This window comes from Propithecus coquereli, unplaced genomic scaffold, assembly GCF_000956105.1.
Source record: "Propithecus coquereli isolate 6110/MARCELLA unplaced genomic scaffold, Pcoq_1.0 Scaffold136, whole genome shotgun sequence".
Lineage (NCBI taxonomy): Eukaryota > Metazoa > Chordata > Mammalia > Primates > Indriidae > Propithecus > Propithecus coquereli.
The window spans coordinates 4,379,846-4,392,698 of record NW_012137858.1 but is presented as its reverse complement, the minus strand read 5'-3'; the positions used below and the strand labels follow the sequence as shown (position 1 = coordinate 4,392,698).

The window sequence follows — 12,853 nt, the reverse complement described above, 5'->3', positions numbered from 1 at the left end:
TTTTCTATATATTTTTAGTTATCCAATTAATTTCTTTCTATTTTTTTAGTAGAGACGGGTTCTCGCTCTTGCTCAGTCTGGTCTCCAACTCCTGAACTCAAACGATCCACCCGCCTTGGCCTCCCAGAGTGCTAGGATTACAGGCGTGAGCCTGAAATAACTTTTTAAGAGAGAATCTCAAAACAAACCCCTTTGACATCTCCTGCCTCACTTGAAGAGGTATGCCCCCACCCTTTTAGGTCCATGGTCCCAGGTAATTAAAAGAGAGACTACAAATAATAGGTCCCAGGTAATCCCATGGAGCAACTTCAAGGAAGTGAAGTTGATTTCAGTTTCACTGTTAGTTTTTCCCTGAAAATTCTTTTCCTTGTGGGCTTTATTCATCTAGCTATTTATATATAGGGAAATTACAAATTATACTTAATTGTTATCATTTTTGTTCATTAGGGCAAATGTTATAGGTTTAGTCAACTATCCAGCCAACAAGTTATTATTTATAAATACATCTTTCTAGGTTCAAAATCAAAGGAAGCCCAGAAGGGAGGTCATTTTTACAGTTCAAAGCCTGAAATACTCAGAGCAATGCAACGTGCAGATGAAGCCTTAAATAAAGACAAGGTTAAGAGGCTTGAATTGGCAGTGTGTGATGAGCCCTCAGAGCCAGAAGAGGAGGAAGAGACGGAGGTGGGACATTGTGAAAATTCAGTTGTTACTTCTGTTAGGAGGATGATGGGAAAAAAGGGGGCAGGGTGTCTTAAAGTAATATTCTCTTGTTATATGTATTATTTTAATACACACACACATACACACATACTTCTGGACTTCCCTGGATTGTAGTTAGATTACTTAGAATCTCAACAGTTAACACCCTTTTTTAACTTAAGTTCTCAAGCCTACTGGCAGGGCAAGCAAGAAGTAGTACCATTTGGTAAGAAGTAGAGAGCTAGGGACAATAAGGATGCAGTAATAAAATTGGTCATGGAGTCTGGTAGTAGGCTTCTATATGAGAGTGCAGCCAGGCCCTGGAAATTATCTAGGTTTATGCTTTTAGTTCTAATACTTTTTGTTGTATTTTGCACTGATTAGAATAGATGTTAAACCTTGAAATACAACCTTGGCTCACATGTTAATGGTCATTAATCAAGTGAATTAAAACTTAAGTCAACAAATAATTAATTCAAAACAAGATCATTATTCTCTATTTAGCAAATTAATGAGCTGTGTCCCAAAATAGATTCATCCCTAACTAAGCTTAATTTTATGTTTTATAACCTTTTCTTATAGATGAGATAGGGAATAAGCAAGGGTATTTTAATCTTATTTTTAAGGTTGAGACAAAGGATCATAATGTTAATCAGAGGTTTAGAAATGTATGATAACAACAGAGATCATTTAGCCTAATACTGTTTTACACATGAGGGAGATCCATGATAGGTGAGTGTGTGAGGCCTGAGGTAAGACACCTGGTTTGTGGAAGAGCAAACACTAGAACCAGTATGGATTACTTATTGCTTTCTTATACTGTTAACAAAGACTTCACCTCCTGGCATTTATATGTCATGCTTACAGCTTCATCACTGTTCTATAGGATAGAACTCCCATGACAACAGTCATTTAATCTTGTAGTATGATACCTGCTTTAATTTAAAAAAATTTTATTTTAGAGATGGGGTCTTGCTGTGTTGCCCAGGCTGGCCTCAAACTCCTGGGCTCAAGTGATCCTCTCGCCTCAGCCTCCCAAGTAGCTGGGACTACAGGCATGTGCCATCGGTGCCTGTGTGACACTTGTTTTAATGTTAGGTGAAACTGAAATTGTTATTCCTTGAGAAAGAAAAGTTTCTCCTTTCTGGAGATGAGTTCTTGGTATATGGAGTTGTGGCATACTGAGAGAGTTCATAGCAGTACAGAACTCAATTCATGGGGTTTTGTAAGTTGAAAATGTGTTTAAGACACCTAACCCTATTGAACTTCATAGCTTAGCCTAGCCTACCTCAGACATGCTCAGAACATTTATATTAGCATTCAGTTAACACAAAGCCTACTTTGTAATAAAGTTACTGAATATCTCATGTAATGTATTGAATACTGTACTAAAAATGAAAAACAGAATGGCTATATGGGTCCCACCATAAAGTCAAACATCAGTGAAACTGTATTATAATTTTCCAGTTTTGCTTTGTTTTTAAAATACTCTCTCCTTGCCTGGCAGGTAGGCACAACTTATGTATCAGATAAGAGTGAAGAAGATAATGAAATAGAGAGTGATGAGGAAGTACAGCCTAAGATGCAAGGATCTAGGCGAAGTAGCCGCCAAATAAAAAAACGAAGGGTCATATCAGACTCTGAGAGTGACATTGGTGGCTCTGATGTGGAATTCAAGCCAGACACTAAGGAGGAAGGAAGCAGCGATGAAATAAGCAGTGGAATGGGGGATAGTGAGAGTGAAGGCTTTGACAGCCCTGTTAAAGTTGCTCGAAAGAGGAAGAAAATGGCTGGAAATGGCTCTCTTAAAAGGAAAAGTTCAAGGAAGGAAATGCCCTCAGCCACCAAAAGAGCAACTGGCATTTCATCAGAAACCAAGAGTACTTTGAATGCTTTCTCTGCCTCTCAAAATTCTGAATCTCAAGCCCACATTAGTGGAGGAGGTGATGACAGTGGTCGCCCCACTATCTGGTATCATGAAACTTTAGAGTGGCTTAAGAAGGAGAAGAGAAGAGATGAGCACAGGAGGCGGCCTGATCACCCTGATTTTGATGCATCTACACTCTACGTGCCTGAGGATTTTCTTAATTCCTGTACTCCTGGAATGAGGAAGTGGTGGCAGATTAAGTCTCAGAACTTTGATCTAGTCATCTTTTATAAGGTGGGGAAGTTTTATGAACTGTACCACATGGATGCTCTGATTGGGGTCAATGAACTGGGGCTGGTATTCATGAAGGGCAACTGGGCCCATTCTGGTTTTCCTGAAATTGCATTTGGCCGTTATTCAGATTCCCTGGTGCAGAAGGGCTATAAAGTAGCACGAGTGGAACAGACTGAGACCCCGGAAATGATGGAGGCACGATGCAGGAAGATGGCACATATATCCAAGCATGACAGAGTGGTGAGGAGGGAGATCTGTAGGGTCATTACCAAGGGTACACAGACCTACAGTGTGCTGGAAGGTGATCCCTCTGAGAACTACAGTAAATATCTTCTTAGTCTTAAAGAAAAAGAAGATTCTTCTGGCCACACTCGTGTGTATGGTGTATGTTTTGTTGATACTTCACTGGGAAAGTTTTTCATAGGTCAGTTTTCAGATGATCGCCACTGTTCCAGATTTAGGACTCTAGTGGCACACTATCCTCCAGTCCAAGTCTTGTTTGAGAAAGGAAATCTCTCAGTGGAAACTAAGACAGTTCTAAAGGGTTCTTTATCCTCTTGTCTTCAGGAAGGTCTGATACCAGGCTCCCAATTTTGGGATGCGTCCAAAACTTTGAGAACTCTCCTTGAGGAAGGATATTTTAGAGAAAAGCTAAATGAGGACAGTGGGGTGATGTTACCCCAGGTACTTAAAGATATGACTTCAGAGTCTGATTCCATTGGGTTGACACCAGGAGAAAAGAGTGAATTGGCCCTCTCTGCTCTAGGTGGTTGTGTCTTCTACCTCAAAAAATGCCTTATTGATCAGGAGCTTTTATCAATGGCTAATTTTGAAGAATATATTCCTTTGGATTCTGACATAGTCAGTACTACAAGTCCTGGTGCTATCTTCACAAAAACCAATCAACGAATGGTGCTAGATGCAGTGACTTTAAGCAACTTGGAGATTTTTCAGAATGGAACAAATGGTTCTACTGAAGGGACCTTGCTAGAGAGGGTTGATACTTGCCATACTCCCTTTGGTAAGCGGCTGCTAAAGCAATGGCTTTCTGCTCCACTCTGTAGCCCTTATGCTATCAGTGATCGTCTAGATGCCATAGAAGACCTCATGGTTGTGCCTGACAAAATCTCAGAAGTTGTAGACCTTCTAAAGAAGCTTCCAGATCTTGAGAGGCTACTGAGTAAAATTCATAATGTGGGGTCTCCCATGAAGAGTCAGAACCACCCAGATAGCAGGGCTATAATGTATGAAGAAACTACATATAGCAAAAAAAAGATTATTGATTTTCTTTCTGCTTTGGAAGGATTCAAAGTAATATGTAAAATTATAGGGATTATGGAAGAAGTCGTCGATAATTTTAAGTCTAAAATCCTTAAGCAGGTCATTACTCTGCAGACAAAAAATTCTGAAGGTCGTTTTCCTGATTTGACTATAGAACTGAACCGATGGGATACAGCCTTTGACCATGAAAAGGCTCGAAAGACTGGACTGATTACTCCCAAAGCAGGATTTGATTCTGATTATGACCAAGCTCTTGCTGACATAAGAGAAAATGAACAGAGCCTCCTGGAATACCTAGAGAAACAGCGCAGTCGAATTGGCTGTAGGACCATAGTCTACTGGGGCATTGGTAGGAACCGTTACCAGTTGGAAATTCCAGAGAATTTCACCACCCGTAATTTGCCAGAAGAGTATGAGTTGAAATCTACCAAGAAGGGCTGTAAACGATACTGGACCAAAACTATTGAGAAGAAGTTGGCTAATCTGATAAATGCAGAAGAACGGAGAGATGTATCCTTGAAGGACTGCATGCGGCGACTGTTCTATAACTTTGACAAAAATTACAAAGACTGGCAGACAGCTGTAGAATGTATGGCAGTACTGGGTAAGACTGAACAAGCTTGTTCTTCAGGCTTTGATTAGTAATGCTGTGTCCCAGTTGTATATCCCTAAATACAACAAAGTATATATATACATATGTGTATGTATGTGTGTGTGTGTGTGTGTGTGTGTGTGTGTTTTTTGAGACAGAGTCTTGCTTTGTTGCCTGGGCTAGAATGAGTGCCGTGGCATCAGCCAAGCTCACAACAACCTCAAACTCCTGGGTTCAAGCGATCCTCCTCCCTCAGCATTCTGAGTACCTAGGACTACAGGCACGAGCCACCACGCCCAGCTAATTTTTTGTTCCTGTTTTTAGTGGACTGGCTGGCTAATTTTTTCTGTTTTTAGTAGAGACGGGATCTGGCTCTTGCTCAGGCTGGTCTCGAACTCCTTACCTCGAGCAATCCTCCCGCCTCAGCCTCCCAGAGTGCTAGGATTACAGGTGTGAGCCACTGTACCTGGCCTACAAAGTATATATTTTGGTGTATATACATACTTGCTTCCTAACTAGGCAAAATGACTAGGTTGCCCACAGCAATTTAAGTTACTCACTTAAAACTTGCTTTTAATTCTTAATAGCCCTCTGGCCTTTCTTTAGTCTTGAATAATTGAACAAAATACTGATTTTGAAATGAGTTAATAGTATATAATAAGTCAAACTTTAGATCGAATTTTATTTTTAATTGAATTTTTAAGTGTTCAATAAATGCTCTTTTTAAGGTGGTTTTTTGTACACTAGGACTGTGTCTTGATCCATCTTTTAAATTTAGGTTTTTTATAAACTTTCCATTTTTCAATTTTTTATTTCACTGAATCCATTTGTGTACACATTTCAAAAATTAATCTTTTTCTCGTTAGCCAGATTGTCACACATTCTTTACTGCAGTTGATTTTAAAAGCCCTGATTTATGCATTTACAATTTGGCAACCTTTTTAGCTTCATATGTAATTTCCTTTTTCTTTAAATGTCATGGGCAACATATCTGGAGCCTTTGCTATTTTACAGTTTAGGTTTAGGTTCTGTATTTTTTTTTTTTTAAATACAACAACCATACTTTACTCAAATTTGTAAAACAGCTATTTTGATCTGAACACAGCCATGGAATAGAATAGCATCCTTCTGTTTCAGTGTGCTCCATTTGGTAATTAGATAATTTAAAATCCTTCCTCAGCATGGGTGCTCAAAATCAATTTATCTTCCTCTCAAGATTGTTTTAATAATATCAGTGTGCCAATTCTCAGAACATTCTGTTTCTCCCAAGAAGTGGTAGCCCCAGGATTATATCAAGTAAGAGGGTAATATAGCATCTCTCTGCTGTATCTTCTAGCTTCCACTCAGCACTCTTGGTCCACATGTTAGCAGCTAAGTCTTTGAGGGGGGAGATCTTTGGGCTGAAATTGGAAGCTGTTTCTCATTTCATTGTAAGTGTTATCATAAAGACATGTAAAACACTTAGGCTGATAAAACCCCCAAAATGATGAAGCCTCACTTTTACCCTCTCTTTAACAGATGTCTTATTGTGCCTGGCTAACTATAGTCGAGGAGGTGATGGTCCTATGTGTCGCCCAGTAATTCTGTTGCCAGGGGAAGACACTGCCCCCTTCTTAAAGCTTAAAGGATCACGCCATCCTTGCATCACAAAGACTTTTTTTGGAGATGATTTTATTCCTAATGACATTCTAATAGGCTGTGAGGAAGAGGAAGAGGAAAATGGCAAAGCCTATTGTGTGCTTGTTACTGGACCAAATATGGGGGGCAAATCTACGCTCATGAGACAGGTAACTGATTCTTAAGGTTTTGTTATCAGAAAGTTATTTACAACACTAGGAGTGAATATATTACATATTTAGGCCATCATTTTCCAAACAGCACAGAGTTATTTAAAATTCAGTTAATGACTTAACTAGGAAGCAAGGGGAAACTAAAGGCTGTAAGAAAAGATGAAATGTTGCAGGTTTGTCCCTAAATTAGACTCATTTGTAGAAACCCTTATAAAAGGCCTATTACAGACTTACTGAAGTAGAAAAGCAAATAAAGCTCATGACCTCTAGCAACTTTTGGGAACTGCTTATAGGGATGACACAATGGCCTTTTTGATATAATTATCTAACCTTTATACCAGGGATTGCCTAGCCACAAAGCTTAAAAATGGTTTTTATATTTTTAAAAGGTTTTAAGAAAAACCAAGTAGTATTTGCTGTCCTCCTCCCACCACCACATTATACTTCTGTTCACCAGATTTGCTAACTAGAGAGGCAGAATAGTGTGCGCAGTGGTTTCCAACATTTTTGTTTTTTGTTTTTTGAGACAGAGTCTCACTCTGTTGCCCTGGCTAGAGTGAGTGTTGTGGCGTCATCCTCGCTCACAGCAACCTCACACTCCTGGGCTCAAACGATCCGACTGCCTCAGCCTCCCGAGTAGCTGGGACTACAGGCATGCGCCACCATGCCCAGCTAATTTTTTCTATATATTTCTAGTTGTCCAATTAATTTCTTTCTAATTTTTAGTAGAGACGGGGTCTCGCTCTTGCTCAGGCTGGTTTCGAACTCCTGAGCTCAAACAATCGCCCGCCTCAGCCTCCCAGAGAGCTAGGATTACAGGCATGAGCCACCGTGCCCGGCCTCCAACATTTTTTTAAAAATCACTTTAAGAATGTAGATTAATTTGACTTGGAATTCGTTCTAGGTTTCAATTTTAAGGAGTTCTTAGGTGATTCTCTGTAGCCAGGGGAATCACTAGTGTAGTGGGTTAGTGTGCAGGCTATGATATTTTGAAGGCCTACCCTCTTATTTCCCTTAGTCTCACTTTTCTCCCTTTTAGCAAATGGGTATAAGAACAGAACCCTCCTTGTCTATAGGTTTTTTTAATACCAGTGGTAAAAGACCTTTTCCTCCCTCATTCACAGGCTGGCTTATTAGCTGTAATGGCCCAGATGGGTTGTTACGTACCTGCTGAAGTGTGTAGGCTCACACCGATTGATAGAGTGTTTACTAGACTTGGTGCTTCAGATAGAATAATGTCAGGTGAGTTTTTTTTCCCCCCACCTAAGGCTTTATTATGTGACAATTCATTTAGAAGTGATAAAGACATTTGCCTTTTGTACATGAGCCTCTTAAATTTGATGTTTGATTTTTCTGGTGTTATGAAAAACTGATTGCTTTAGATATTTAAAAACATCACTTCTAGTATAAGAATTGCATAGTCTTTTAATGAGATTTAATCTTCTGTGCTACTCTATGTAGCTCATGATAGATTAAATGGTATAATCTGAAAGACAAAGCTATTAATATGATTTGCAAAATGATCATCCATTTATTTTTTTTAGGTGAAAGTACATTTTTTGTTGAATTGAGTGAAACTGCTAGCATACTTATGCATGCAACAGCACATTCTCTGGTGCTTGTGGATGAATTAGGTAAGACGTTTGAAGGCCATCTTTAAAACAAACAAACAAAAAAGAGTCTTGCTTGTTGCCCAGGCTGGAGTCCACTGATAAGTTCAGTGTAACCTTCAATTCCTGGGCTCCTACTAAGCCTCCCAAAGTGCTGGGATTATAGACATGAGCCCCTAAGCTACCAAGCCCAACCTGAAGGCTGTCTTAGAAAGGTTTTTAATTTTTTTATTAATTACTAAGGCTTTAACTTTCTTAGCCTTATTAAAGTAACGAGGATAATGAGAATACTTACTAATTCACTAACAGGAAGTTTCTAAACTTGAGCAGTACTCTTAAAGAAACCCCACTCCCCAAGGGCTGCTAAGCAGACCTGTTTAGCTTAATAGGTTTTAATAAATTTCCTTTTGGATATGTTGCCTAATGTTAGTTTTCTGTCCCTTTGTTGGGTTTCGTTTTGCATTCCTTTTTGAGGTCATTTTTGGGATAAAAGGCAGATTGTATAGTATACAATTTATGCATATTTTACTTTCACAGGAAGAGGTACTGCTACGTTTGATGGGACAGCAATAGCAAATGCAGTTGTTAAAGAACTTGCTGAGACTATAAAATGTCGTACATTGTTCTCTACCCACTACCATTCATTGGTAGAAGATTATTCTCAAAATGTTGCTGTGCGCCTGGGACATATGGTATGTGCAGTTGTTTATTTGAAAATTGTTCAGTTTCTTGAAGGAATCAAGTTGGGTACTTACATTGCTAGTGCATGAATATTTTTCTTTCTTTAAGGCATGCATGGTGGAAAATGAATGTGAAGACCCCAGCCAGGAGACTATTACCTTCCTCTATAAATTTATTAAAGGAGCTTGTCCTAAAAGCTATGGCTTTAATGCAGCAAGGCTTGCTAATCTTCCGGAGGAAGTTATTCAAAAGGGACATAGAAAAGCAAGAGAATTTGAGAAGATGAATCAGTCACTACGACTATTTCGGTAATTATAATGGGATATAACTTCACCATATAGCTGACCCTATTAAGTTTTCTGGGAAAACGGTAAGGAGGTGGGGGGGCAATGATGCACTGTGCAAAAGCAAACTTAAAAACAAAACGTTTTTCTTTTCTTTTCTTTAATTTTAAGGGAAGTTTGCCTGGCTAGTGAAAGGTCAACTATAGATGCTGAAGCTGTCCATAAGTTGCTGACTTTGATTAAGGAATTATAGACTACATTGGAAGCTTTGAGTTGACTTTTTTGACAAAGGTGGTAAATTCAGACAACATTATGATCTAATAAACTTTATTTTTTAAAAATGACCATTTTTTCCATTTTCTTTCTAGGAAATTAAACCCTTTTAATTCTTATCTACCTTCTACATAATGGTTATTGAATATTCCACAATATATTAAGTCTAGATGTTATGGTACATGCATACACTTTCAGGCTGTTTTATACCCACTGTCACCAATACACATAAATGGGGAAGGAAAAGCTATGAAACTGTATAGGGCTGTATATATACTTGTCTCAGCTTAAATGCAGGAAATTGTTTTAATAATTTCCAGCAGTTTTGTCTAAACTGTTCAAAAAAAAACTATGAACAGAGTTCAAATACAGGACTGTTTTGAAGAGACTTTCTAAAGTGTACTTTAAAACATAGTAGTTTTTACCTTTCACAAAACTGAGTTACAAGAATACTTTTGTTTTACAGTGCATCCCTTCCTAGGAAGTCTCATTAAAACACTCACTTTTTCTAGGGGTGGCTTTGAATGCTGCACAGGGAAGGGAAGGAAATAATAGTCTTAACTTTTCTTAAAGGATACCAGAAACATTGCTGGATATAATTTAAGATTAGTGTTTTCTCTTTCATAGAAAGAACGTACATACTGGGACATGAGTACAGTTACAGCAAGTCTAGGTGTGCTAACAAAACAGGGCACATTCAAGTACAATAAGATTTTGCTTGAAATTAAAAACAAACTACATGAGATTAAAGCATTAAAATCATATTTCTCAATCTGAATACATGTTTAAAAAAATCAAAAGAAACGCAGAAGTGCTAGCTCACATTTTTACCATATTACAAAAGCAATTGGTACCCATGTCCATAAAGGCAGCAACAAAGCTGCTTGTCTATTGAAGATTACTACTGCAAATTGGACTGCATTCAATGCTAGTTGTAAAAACACCAGCTTTTCAGAAGTTGGTATCTGTACAAAATTGCAGCTTATTTTCTTCACTTCTGTCCCTTCAAAAGTCTTTACACAGTAATGCTAAAACACCCAGCTTTGAGATCCTGAGTCAATATATTGCCACTTTCTTTTTGGTAGCTTGAGCTTCATAGTGTCAACTGACCTTGCGTATCCATTTTTAATACAGTCTCTTCCTGTAGCATGGGCAAATATTTTAAATCTTCTTCCAAAAAAATGTTTTAAGTTATGATGTTAGAATGGCAGGACTTTATTCTTTAGGGAAGGAATTCAGTTGTGCTGCAATGTATTAGATTCTATAGGTGGAGCAGAGTCATATAGTGTATCTGTATCATGTGTAGGCTCACCAGCTAATGTACAAGGATTAGACAGTGTTCCAGCACCACAGTCACAGAAAAACCTAAAGCAAAATGAAAACCCAAAAATTAGGAAAGTAAGGGAAGAAAGTAACTGGGTAACATAGCAAGCAAGTGGGCTACATACCTATCATGTCTAATAAATTCTACATCGTGTCCCTGATGGCACTTCTTAATGCAGTTCACACATATGGCATTTCGATCTGTGGTGTTACAAGTGTGACATCTAAAAAGCAAAGGCTTATGTTATTTTTCTCAAATATGTCATTAATTCAAAATACTGCATTTTGTTTATTACCCTATGACCTTTGGCTTGTAAGAAAAGAGGACCAAAACTGAACATTTTTGTGGCTCCCGCCCAGATTAATTCTGAAAAGGAACTTCAATGGAATAAGTGAATTTCCTGTCTTGTGTCTTCTGAGAAAAAGGAATGATTTGTAAGTTGTAGAAAGGCAGTTCAAACTTTTTTGGTTTAAAAAAGCCTATCAAGTCTCTCTGGGCTGAATCAACTTGGGGAAAAGAGGAGTCAGAACTGTCATAGTGACTGGGATATATTGAACACTTAATGACAGCTTTACTGTGAAACTCCTAAGAAAACAATGTTATACTGGCCCACATTTTGAATGACATCTGTCACTGTAGTACTGCATTTTTCCGTATTTATGGTCTTAGACACAGGATCTTCAAGTGGATAGATTACAGAAGTCAATATGGACAATTATGAAATTTCTAGTTATATTCTCTTTCAACTGGCAAACAGCATTTTGGAAATCACTACATTCCCCTTTTCAGGACTCACAAATAATTTAGAAATATACCTGTAGAAATCATGCATGGGGTAGCTGGTATAACTTGATATTTTATATAAACATTGGCCTCTACTAACAGCCTTTTCTATGGCGTCTTGATTGTTCATTATTTTGTTATCTGTAATGAAAGAAAGAGTAAGTAAAAATTATAGGATTATCCTAATAGAAGAGCCACTATTTTTAAGAGCTTTAAACGAAGCTAACCAATGAAGTTAATTGTAATAAATCAGCATAGAAATGAATTTTCCTTGTGCAAAATACTCCAACTATTTAGAACCAAATAAAGATTATTTCTTTCAAAATACTTCTCTTAAATTGTTGCCAACTTGGAGAGTGGCAGAAGGAATCAAGTTAAACAATGGCTTCTGATTATCATTCTCTTCTCATGGCATATTTCATGTATTTATAGGCGGAACAGACTTCAACATACCTTTCATTGTCACATTAACACCAGATGCTAAAAATAAGCCTCCAAAGCGGTTGTTAAAAATCTGATTGCCTTCTAGTGTTGCAGTTGCGTGATTTGTAATTTCAATACCTGAAGTGAAATTTACAAACAAGTAGATGTATCACTTTATACTATTTGTTAAAAGAAGCCTGAAATTAGCAAATGTAGTAAACTGGTTCTTTTATATAAAAAAGTACATTATTAACTCTCTCTTAATGTTAAAGAATAAAATGCAGATATCTGAGTCACGGACAGTAACATTCACTTATCACTTCACTGTTAATGGCCCATTATCCTTGCTAAAGGAAGGAGTGATAGAGATGATGCATAACTTTTATTAATGACACTTCAAAACTTTTGTTGCAAACTATTAGAGTGGGATATTGCCTAAAAGTATGTTTAGGTGGCAGCTAGTTTAACATATTGAAGAGAAAAGGAATGTCATTTACCAATATATTTTTTAAAAATCTGTGTTTGTGAGGTGAGAAGGATTGAATTTATCTGTATTCCTAATGGTAGTAAACAAGCCTGCATTTAAACTATTCCAATTAATGTTTTATAATTACTATTAAACAGTAAGAGTATTATTTCTTAGAAATATGGCTTAGAATGGAAAAATCCAGAACTTGATTAGGCGCTCTCGTGATTATTAATAGACAGGCATTCAGTTAGTAAGCAAAAGAGAATTAATATACCCCAAATCAAACACTTTACAGAACTATAAATAAGCCACAGGTAACAAAAGAAAATACAAACCTGCAGCAAATCCATCAAATATTCTGTTTTTCCTTAAGACTGGATGACTATTAGTGCTGATGAGAACACCTGCTTGAGCATTCCTGAAAATATCATTTTCTTCAAGGAGACCTATAATAAAATATTTCCTTAGATTAAGGCTAAT

At 37.5% G+C, this 12,853-nt stretch overlaps 2 protein-coding genes across 2 annotated transcripts in view; one reads left to right on the top strand and one right to left on the bottom strand.

Moving 5' to 3' along the window:
* MSH6 (mutS homolog 6) overlaps positions 1-9,445 on the top strand; it is a 26,979-nt gene extending 17,534 nt beyond the window's left edge. Inside the window, exons 3-10 of the mRNA XM_012638864.1 lie at positions 515-684; positions 2,210-4,748; positions 6,255-6,523; positions 7,651-7,768; positions 8,071-8,160; positions 8,674-8,828; positions 8,926-9,125; positions 9,273-9,445. Of these exons, the coding sequence (XP_012494318.1) occupies positions 515-684; positions 2,210-4,748; positions 6,255-6,523; positions 7,651-7,768; positions 8,071-8,160; positions 8,674-8,828; positions 8,926-9,125; positions 9,273-9,354 (3,623 nt within the window). The 3' untranslated portion in view covers positions 9,355-9,445. The remainder of the gene's footprint in view (positions 1-514; positions 685-2,209; positions 4,749-6,254; positions 6,524-7,650; positions 7,769-8,070; positions 8,161-8,673; positions 8,829-8,925; positions 9,126-9,272) is intronic.
* Positions 9,412-12,853, bottom strand: part of FBXO11 (F-box protein 11) — an 86,749-nt gene continuing 83,307 nt past the window's right edge. Inside the window, exons 19-23 of the mRNA XM_012638865.1 lie at positions 12,709-12,819; positions 11,935-12,042; positions 11,514-11,622; positions 10,823-10,921; positions 9,412-10,739 (exon numbers count right to left, since the gene is read on the bottom strand). Of these exons, the coding sequence (XP_012494319.1) occupies positions 10,610-10,739; positions 10,823-10,921; positions 11,514-11,622; positions 11,935-12,042; positions 12,709-12,819 (557 nt within the window). The 3' untranslated portion in view covers positions 9,412-10,609. The remainder of the gene's footprint in view (positions 10,740-10,822; positions 10,922-11,513; positions 11,623-11,934; positions 12,043-12,708; positions 12,820-12,853) is intronic.